The sequence below is a fragment of the Sinocyclocheilus rhinocerous genome, unplaced genomic scaffold (genome assembly GCF_001515625.1).
Source record: "Sinocyclocheilus rhinocerous isolate Xijiao unplaced genomic scaffold, SAMN03320098_v1.1 scaffold185, whole genome shotgun sequence".
Taxonomy (NCBI): Eukaryota; Metazoa; Chordata; class Actinopteri; order Cypriniformes; family Cyprinidae; genus Sinocyclocheilus; species Sinocyclocheilus rhinocerous.
Window position 1 is genome coordinate 2,056,296 of NW_015662163.1, and position 9,984 is coordinate 2,066,279.

Genomic DNA, 9,984 nt, shown 5'->3' on the forward strand with positions numbered 1-9,984 from the left:
AAAGAAATATATATATATATATATATATATACACACACACACACACACATACATATAAGCTACCATTAAAAAAATTGGGGTCAGTGAGAATTTATTTATATATTTAAATTAATAATTTTATTCAGCAGAGATATATTACATTGATCAAAAGTAAAAGTAAAGGCATTTATAACATTACAAAAGTTTTCTCTTTTAAATAAATGCTGTTTGAACTTTCTATTCAATAATTTTTTTTAAATTATGGTTTCCACAAAAGTATTAAAGGCAGAGTAAGCGATTTCTGGTAGCCAATGTTGATATTTGAAATCACCAAAACAAACACGCCCCTACCCCAAAAGGGTCTTGCCCCTATTTTGATCGCTCCGCCCCACATATACGTACGCAACCCAGGCAACGATTAGTTCTGTGAAACAAAGCAAAACCAATGTTACACCATGTCTACGGACGTGAGCGGCGCGGCAAGGAAACTGCTGCCGGGTTTTATTTATGACGTGCTGACACAAATTTCAAATGGTTTTCAACGGTCGTTTGATCGCGTCCAGTGTAGTCAGACTTTAGCTGTTGTAGACACGGTGTTACTCACCTATTGAGAAGAAACAAAGCAACCTCGGCGTCCGATCGCAGGCCTCCGCTCCTTGAGTTCTCTCCAGCGCTGGAAAGCTGATCCAATATTTACACGGGTCCTACTTCTTTGCCTTATCGTTCCGCAGACGTTTTCCTCTTTTGTTTTTTATCTGCCATTTCTATCTTTCTGTCGCTCGGCTCGGCTAATGTCCGTACCATGCACTGAAAGCTCTTTCCTCCACATCACGAGTAGACACGCCCCTTATTGCTGATTGGCTACAAGTTTGTTTTGCTATTCGGCCCGAATCAGTTTTCTAAAGTGTTTTTGAAAAATCACATACCCTGCCTTTAAGCAGCACAACTGTTTTCAACATGGATAATAATACAAATTTTTTCTTTAGCAGCAAATCAGCATATTAGAATGATTTCTGACGGATCATGTGCCACTGAAGACTGGAGTTTTAAAATATATTAAAATAGAAAACTGTTATTTAAAATTGTAATAATATTTCACAATATTGCTGTTTTATAGTGTTTTTAATTTTTTTAATGGTAATATATGTGTTTATAAGACACTGGGCTTCAAGACCTTTTTTTTTTTTTTGCACCAGCTGATACTTTTCTTTTACCTTGTCTTGATGAAAAACTGCAGAATTTATCAGTTTGGCCTCTGGTATATGCAATCGCATTGTGTGATAAATCTGGTTTAAAAAGATCTGCATTAATTAGCACTAGATCAAAGTCTCCTGCTTTTTTTACATTCTTCTGCTCTTGCCACATGTGGTCCACAGACTCGGCCCAGGCATATGGTTTTATTTAGCTTTGTGGAAAGGTTAAATAGGAAACTTGGATAAGAGAAAAGGCACTGAATCTTTTTATATGATGAAATTTTGAAAGTTTCTTTTGGGGCAATTTAAAACATACATGTAAAAACTTATCAGTCTTTTGGTTTGCAAGTCGGTCTTGGCGTAGACGGATCTTGGCCGTTACACTGCGTTTGTCTCTATTGGCTGTTTAAACACGGTGGTTTGTGTAGGGCTAATTCTCTTGGATAAAAAGCCTGCACCAGACTCCTTTAGATACTGGCACCAGACAAATTGCAGTGCATTTTGTCTTTTTTTTTTCTTTCTTTTTAAATTTAGATTGTAAGCCTCTCGTTGGGTGTAAACAAAAATACTGAAATGAGTAAGTGTATATTGGAAACACAGTTTGAGCATTAGTGTGGTCGAATAAAAGAGTTTGACTGAGACACACCAATGCAAAATGGCAAAGAAAAAATCTTTATTGGTTAAATTGCTTTTCACAGATTTGATTAATGTCCGTTTTTGTTTGATTGCTCGGTTTTTCCACTGTCATGCACAACGTACAACAGTGGATTCCCATGGAATGACATTACATCAGTTTTGTTCTGATTTAAAACCCAATTTGCACTATTTACCAGATGCAAAATCTTGCCTTAGCCACTCAACATCCCAAACCCAAGGATTCTGTGAGAGCACTGTTTAAGTGTAGCGATTATACGCCTCATAGTGTGTTGTAAAATAAATTAGTTACGTGCATAACAGAGAACTTGTAGTCATTTTTGCATCAAATAACACCCTAGCCAAAATCTCAGTGCAAACACCATTGTAGCTGAAAAATCCATGAGTCTCTGCAAATGAGTACCAATATACTATGATGCACAATTTGAAAAATCAAAACAAAAAATGTCCATAATGAAATTTCATCTACTAGTGTTTGGTAGTTGTGGAGCTACGCTGGCATGTATCTCTTAATATAACTGACTAAATATTAGTCCAGCTCTAAAAAGCAGTCTTCTAAAAAAAAAACCTCACATTTGTGACATAGTTAGCTTGATTTACAGTACTAAAACTCTATCTCTCAAGCAGCAATGATTACATTGAGTTAAAAAGGTCATTCACTCCAAAGGTAAGACATTAATTCTGCTCATTCTAATTCAAAACTAGTTCATTCCATCTGCCCTCCCTAAAGAAACAAAAAGGAAAATAAAATGGCATTTTTTAAAAAAGAGAACAAAAACAAAGCCTTTCTCTCGCACACTATTAAAGACAATTTCAGTCAAAATCAAAATGCGGAAAAGAACATCAAGCCGTGTAACAGTTGGTACAGCAGCTCAGTCCACAAATAGACATTTCTGTTTCATACCACCACCCAAAAAAGCAACAAATATCATCAAATAACAAAAACCAACACCACATAAATTCAAAGTTTATCAGGAAAATGACAGTCCACTGTGATTAATAAAAAAATAAAAAAACGTATTTGCTGATGAATGTATTGCTGAAATTTGGATTATTGTCAATAAATATGCACTTGGATGGTATTAATTATGTAGACATGACCTTGAGTAGTAGTCAATCTTCATCTAGTGGTGGGATATCCTGTTAATGGTTATGAATAAATAAATATTAATTTGTGACTGCGAACACCCTGTTGGAAAATGTAGATTTGAGGTCATGTGACGTCATAAACGGGATCGACTGTAGGGGGGTTAAAACACAAATCTACACCTACTGTAAGAGTGCAACTTGTTCAAATGGAATCGTTGTGTGGCATTTTAATAAACCCAATACTAACAAGCACAACAAAATCAATCACATGACCAAGGCATATTTTGGTGGACAGAATTGAGAGATGCGCCAGGTTTGGCCCCGTTTGTGCCCCTTCGAGTCCCCCCTGGCTGTTCGGTTGTTAGGACATGTTAGCGCTGCTAGTTTCAACATCATTATTAATGAATAGTACCTCCAGCAGTGTGAGTAATTTTATGTCTCTGTATCGACTAGATTGAGGAACTTGTGCGGATGAAGCCCCGCCCCCTCAGTACAGGAAATGAGTGCGTCTCATTGCCTGGGTCAGTCCTCTAGTGTCGTGACATGGCACCAAGTCGCACAGCTAGACGTCCAGGTCGTCAGGCCTCGCTCGACTGCTCATTCTGCTGCTGGCGCGGCTGCACGGCCGAGCGTCTATCAACGCCAGCGGCTGCAGCTCGTGGCCCGGTGTCAGTTTCTTGTGCTCGTGAGTGTCGTCAGGGTAGTCGAAGGCCTGAGCGTGCGAGTTGGAGATGGTGCTGCCGTTCTGGCCCAAACGGTTCTGTTCGGTGCTGTAGTTAGCCCAGTTCTGCTCGTTGGCCTGCTTGTTGTAATTGCGACAAGAGTTGGTCCGCTCGCCGGTGGCTAGCTTGTAGCCCGGAGGCGACATTGGCGAGAGCGGCGCGGTCGGCGAGGAGCAGCCGTTGTAGTAGGCGTATTTGGTCGTGGACAGTTCCTTCGGCGTGGGGCTCAGGGTGCCGGTGGGGAACTGGTTTTGGCGGCCTTTCACGCGGTCCTTGATCCGTTTGAAGAGCACGTAGACGAGCTCGATGATGTTGAGCAAAAGTGACACGAGCGAAACCACCAGCATGAAGATAATGAAGATGGTCTTCTCCGTGGGGCGGGAGAGGAAACAGTCCACCTGATGGGGGCAAGGCGAACGCTCGCACGTGTACACGGCGGACAGGCTGAAGCCGTAGATGTACCACTGGAGCAACAGGAAGCCCACCTCAAAGATGGACTTGAAAAGGATGCTGACGATGTAGGTGCGCAGCAGGGCACCCTTCATCTTCACCTTGCCGTGCTCCTCCAGGCCGTGCTTGAACTTCTTGAGCTCGATCTTCTTGAGATGGAGCTCGACGTCACCACCGTCATTCTGCACGGCCTTCAGCTCCTCCTCCCTGCGGTTGAGCTTCTCCTCCTTGCGCATCAGGTAGAAAACGTGCGCCAGGTACAGGAGCGTAGGCGTGGACACGAAGATGATCTGAAGCACCCAGAAGCGCACGTGTGAGATAGGAAACGATTTGTCGTAGCAGACGTTGTCGCAACCGGGCTGCTGGGTATTGCACTTGAAAGCTGACTGCTCGTCACCCCAGGCCGACTCCACTGCCGTTCCCAGAACTAGGATCCGGAAGATGAAGAGCACAGAGAGCCAGATTTTCCCTCCGGCCGTGGAGTAGGCCTGCACCTTGTCAAGAAGTCTTCCCAACGCACTCCAGTCACCCATCTTGAGGGAGTTCTAGCTGAAAATAGAAAGCTGAGATGTAATAAAATGTATTTAGACACTTTTGGACACTTCAGTGACACTTATATGTCTGAATATCATCGCATTAGATGCAAAACATCAAAGTGACATGTCTGAACGGATAATACTTCACTTTAAAAAAAAATCTGTCATTTTTAATCAAACAGTCCATCACTTTTAGTGGATGTCATATTAGTATATACACACACACACTTTGTTTCTGTGAATTGTGTGGACTTTCCATAGACTTCTATTACTTTTATACTCACCAAACTATATTTTTTATCCCCTAACCCAACCCTAAACCTACCCCTTACAAAAAACATTTGGTCCCCACAATGTAGCATAAAGTACACACACACACACACATAGTTATGTAATGCAAAGCAATTCATACATTTTGAAGTGTGGCTCAAGTGGTAGTGTATTTTTCTGTACATAAAGCACATGATGAAAGTGTTAGTTTCAGCACCTGCTGAGGATGTTATTATGAAAATAATCATGAGGGTGACCTCAGGATTATCATAATATAAACTACACCTGGTCTCAGATAGCTCAGATAACAAACATGTGGCTTACACACGTAGGGGTTTGGTTTGGGGTTGTAAAGATAACTGCCAGGCATTGTGTCTTTTGCTTTGTGAAATACAATTTCTCATGCAAATGCTACCATGACAGAAAGTGACTCATTATCTGCTGATTAAAACGTCTTAAATGCCATGAAGAAAACATGACTAAGCAGCTAGGACAATGGAGAATTTAAAGATCCTTGTTTATTTAGTGAGATGTCGGTCCCTCCAGTCACATCAGAGATGTTTAAATAATGAACAATAACATTCACTTGAAATCTGAATAGAATTGGGCTGCAAGTCTTTAATTAATCCTCTGCGCAGCATGGAAAATCAAATATCATAAGGAACTGTTTAAACAGTTCTAAAGAACTGCCTGATTCATGTGGTGCAGGCATGAAGCAGAGCATCCCTTCAATATCCTGGACAATTTGTGGGTCTCGTGGCACTAATAAAAAGTTTAAATGGGGTATGTGGAATGTATATTATGACAGTGTTAAAAGTCCATAAAGACATCAAGTGGGCAAAAAAATTAAAGTACATAGAATAATAACTGTTTGTTGCATTTATTTAAACATATAAAAATCAAACTTGTCATTATATTGATTGCACAAAATAATGTAGGAATGTTTGGGAATTACAGGTTAAAGTCCTGCCACAGTCAAGCCGCTTAACATTGTATTGAGGGACTGAACAGCGCCCCCTACTCGGCGCTATTCACGACGCAGGCGAAACAGATCGTTTTTTTCACCAGAAAGTCGTATTAGAGTTCTAAAAACAAAGGAAGAAAAGACCCAACGTTGTTTTTCCATCTTATTTTACGAGAAAAATTGTTGTTATAATTAGTTCCTATTAAATTCATGTTTTTGATTCCTGTTTACGTTTTTCTTCAAAACTTTTTTTCCAGACACAAAGTTTTTTTGAAATGTCTGTTATTTAATTGTTGTTTTAATTATTGAAATGCCTATTAAATGACCTCTTTTTCACCGAACGTGTCCTGCACAGCAGACGTGAATAAAATGCGAAAATATGATATAGCCTATTGAACCATATGACTGTAATATATTTCGATAGATATGAGATTTCGATCATTTCATGAACTTCTAAACTCACTCAAATGTTAAGTTAAAATGTAATATGACAAGAGGCATTTAAAACGTTAGAATTCTTTTAAAGTAACTTAACATTGTGTTGCTCAGTTCTGAATATTAGTGCCGCTATGAAAAAATAAATAGTTTTGAAAAGTTGTAAGACTTTCTGTAAAAACTTACCTGGAGAGAAGTAAAGAGAGGAGAGCCCTGTAGGGACTTACTCCGTCTCTCCGAAGATCAGTCACCAAATCCAAGTAAGCGACTATGGAGAAACTGAGGCACACTTGTCAAACTTTCCCTGCTTATAAGAGACTCGGAGCGAAGAAAGTGGAAAGCAGACGCACAAAGTTTGGCAAAGTCACATGACTGGCAACGTAACAAGAAAGAGTTTTTGGGTCCTCCTTTCGCTTGGTGAGCTTCTTCAACTCAGACGAACAAATGTTTCTCTCGAAAACTTGTCTTATTAGCAATAATTGACAATCGTAATACAATATAAATTGCATATTAATAAATATAGCATAACATAATGACATTTCTAACGTGATTGTAGGTAAGTAAGGACGTTTTTATGATTATCCGAATAGAATAGTCACTAAAAGGGAGCGTTTGTTATCTTGAGGTAAAGAATATAAATATAAAAATGATATTATCATTGTTTACTGCGGTTTTAATTTTACATATTCGGTAAATATTAAAAGTAATTTTAGTGTTGAAATATTATGAATATTTAATATATAATATAATGTATTATAAATGAACTTATAGTGTTAAATATTATAAAAGCATGTGCGTGTGCATTTGCAGATTTTTTTTTTATTAATAATTTAATATCTTTGTCCCTGATGTCCCTTCTATATAAGAAAACAACTGATACATCTTCATTTATTTATTTCTCTTACAATGTTTATTCTTAGTGCACAAAAAGAAAAAGTTGGTTAAACATATTTCGTGTTGCATTGCTAAAATAACATTAAAAACGATATAATTACTACAGTAACTCAGGCAACAACAAAAAAAATCACTGGCCTTGTAGTGACAGAAGTTAGGGGTTAGTGAGTGCAACTCAAGAAGATTACAGCGCCATCTAGTGTTCATTTAGCAAAAGTTACAATCAACATTTTTTTTTCTCCATAGGCTGTGTTGATTATATAAAGTTGAATATATTCTGTGCATTTCATGTTACCACAATGACTTATTGCCCTATGGCTCAGGTTTGGCTCCATCAAGGCTGCCTTTGCTTTGATCCCACCTGTTCTGAAAGGCCATGTTTAACTCATTGTGTCTCATTCCATGAGCAGAATCAAGTTCTGCTGAAAAAGGTGAAGGATAACGGGATTCGCCAGCATACATTACATTCCTATATTTCTTATTTCTCCCACTTATCCTCTTACAAAGCAAATAGAAGATTTCTAGAACATTTAAGGCCAGAGACACACATGCCACCACCAACATGAAGATAATGAAGACGGTTTTCTCTGTGGGTCTAGACACGAAACACTCTGTCTCCACCGTGCATGGCAACTGCTTACAGTGGAACTTACGCTCCATGATAAATCCAAACAGATAATACTGCCCAACGATGAAAGCCACCTCAAAAATGATTTTAATAAACAGCTGGGTCAAGTAACTACCCAGCATGCTTCCTTTGATTTCAACCTTCCCTTTTTCGTTTGTATATTTTGGAGACTTTGACATCGGGTTTCTTTTCTGCTCCTCTCTCAGTTTGTTCTCTTGGTGGATGACGTGCACCACGTGGCCCAGATACACCAAAGTTGGAGTGGAAACAAAGATGATCTGCATGACCCAGAAGCGAATATGCGAGATGGGGAACTTCCAGTCATAGCACACGTTCTCGCAACCAGGCGTGTTGGTGTTGCACACTAAGTTGGATCGCTCATCACCCCACACATTCTCCGCTCCTGCTCCCAGCACCAGGATCCTGAAGATGAAGAGGACGCTCATCCATATCTTACCGATGACGGTGGAGTGAGACTGTACTTTGTCCAGTAAAGCTGAGAGGAATCCCCAGTCTCCCATGATTGGATGCTCAGTTGCTCAGGGCTTCCCTGGAGGATAAACAGGAGATTTACACTGAAGTGTCCACAATTGCTTTCTATATGAAACCATGGTGATCAAAACAATTTGGAGGAGGTCTTTTTTCCCCAACTTTTTTAATGCCACGTTATGAGCAAGCCAGGTTCTTGTTATAATCAAAAAGGCAAAGGAATATGGGAATTGTCACCTTAAGGCCACCATGAACATTACAGCGCAAAACAACAATATATTTCTAGTTTATTGAAAGAGCTTGCACAGAATCTTATCTGTTATACAAATTTCATACTCACCAAATAATTTAATGGAGAAAAAAATGTCTTGTAATCTCAGAGTATTTGTTGCCACCCTATAAAAATATAAAATCATAAACACGGTTTAGAACAAAATCTCTTCGGGTTCTTCTGAAATCGAAGACAAGTTTTGTGGTGTTTTGGTTTACTGACTGAATAAACCTGAAATCTTTGAAGAAAGTTACTTTTTAGTGATGTTTCTAAAATGTTTTCTGTAAGATTTAATGAAGATAAGATGGGGACTCCAGTAAAAATAAATAAATAAAAGCTCATTCTATTTAAGATATTAAAACTGTAGAATGTTTTAAATATATTTGATTGAATAAATAATAACTTCATCGCACTTATTTAAATACATTTGATATTTAAGACTCAATAATCTGAAGAAAAGTTAGTACTTTTGAGTGATGTTTCCAAAAACAATTTTTGTAAGATTAAAGATATAAAAGAATGTATAATTAAATTCTTCTAATTCTTCTAACTTTATATATAAACATATTTAAAGAATTTAAAGATAAGATTGGGACTGCAGTTTAAAAAAAACAAAAAAACATACTCCAACATATCCCAAAATATTCTTACCTGAACAAATGGATCCGAATGGTAATTTCCCCTAATGCTACAACTAATACTAAAGATCCTAAATATTATTTTAACATTATTCATAAGCATGTATTTAAATAAACATATTTCCTTATTCAGCTTCCGGAAATTTAAAGTCAATATTGTTAAAATGTGAAATATCTGTCGGTTTCAGTGAGGTCACAGGCTCTCAGACAAGACTTGACCGTTTCAATCAATCTTCTTCTCTCCGTGAAATGTGATTTACATATATGTGAAAGGACACTGAATGCTCCGCCCATCTGAATGATAAGAAAACCAGTTAAAACCAGACATTTTCACTTCTCTGTTTCTGTTCTTGTTCGAAGAACAGGCAATTCGTCACTTCATGAGCCATGTTGCAGCACACTTTCACACATTGATGAAATTCAGCTAAATCATCGACTTTATGTCGCTAAGTGGAAGCAGCGTCTATACGTGATGGTGGTGTGGTGTAGTGGCTACAGATCAGGCCTGGTAAGGTTGCTGGGTTTGAGCCCTATGAGGAACAATCACTGTGGCCTTGAGAAGACACTTAACCACTGCTTTTTTTCAGAGGGACTGTCCTGAAAAAAAGAAGAAAGGTTTCTGCTAAATTAATACAAATGAACAATATGTTCACACCTTTAAATTGACATGCTTGATTGAAACTTATGCAAAAGTTTCTTAAGCTCTTCATTGACACTGTTGTCTCCTTGATAAATACAGGTGCATCTCAATAAATTAGAATGTCGTGGAAAA

The 9,984-nt window shown here is 38.4% G+C and overlaps 2 protein-coding genes and 1 long non-coding RNA gene across 4 annotated transcripts; 1 reads left to right on the plus strand and 2 right to left on the minus strand.

Annotated features, from left to right (window-relative positions):
- The first annotated feature begins 1,578 nt into the window (after positions 1-1,578).
- On the plus strand, positions 1,579-2,393 carry LOC107727642 (uncharacterized). The gene is made up of 2 exons (XR_001638379.1): positions 1,579-1,904; positions 1,937-2,393. It is a non-coding gene; the product is annotated as an uncharacterized LOC107727642 (long non-coding RNA).
- Positions 2,140-6,630, minus strand: gja1b (gap junction protein alpha 1b). Of its 2 annotated transcripts, none has more exons than XM_016537582.1 (2): positions 6,479-6,630; positions 2,140-4,632 (listed from the first exon to the last, which is right to left on the minus strand). In XM_016537582.1, exon 2 carries the CDS (start codon positions 4,618-4,620, stop codon positions 3,478-3,480), a length of 1,143 nt encoding a protein of 380 aa, XP_016393068.1. In that variant the 5' UTR covers positions 4,621-4,632; positions 6,479-6,630; the 3' UTR covers positions 2,140-3,477. The 2 variants fall into 2 exon arrangements, with proteins under 2 accessions (XP_016393068.1, XP_016393067.1); XM_016537581.1 differs by having other exon boundaries at positions 2,140-4,636.
- A 540-nt stretch (positions 6,631-7,170) lies between these two features.
- Positions 7,171-9,439, minus strand: LOC107727577 (gap junction Cx32.2 protein-like). The gene is made up of 3 exons (XM_016537476.1): positions 9,226-9,439; positions 8,644-8,699; positions 7,171-8,364 (listed from the first exon to the last, which is right to left on the minus strand). The coding sequence occupies exon 3, from the start codon at positions 8,333-8,335 to the stop codon at positions 7,499-7,501; it is 837 nt and encodes a 278-aa protein (XP_016392962.1). The 5' UTR covers positions 8,336-8,364; positions 8,644-8,699; positions 9,226-9,439; the 3' UTR covers positions 7,171-7,498.
- Between the last annotated feature and the right edge of the window lie 545 nt (positions 9,440-9,984).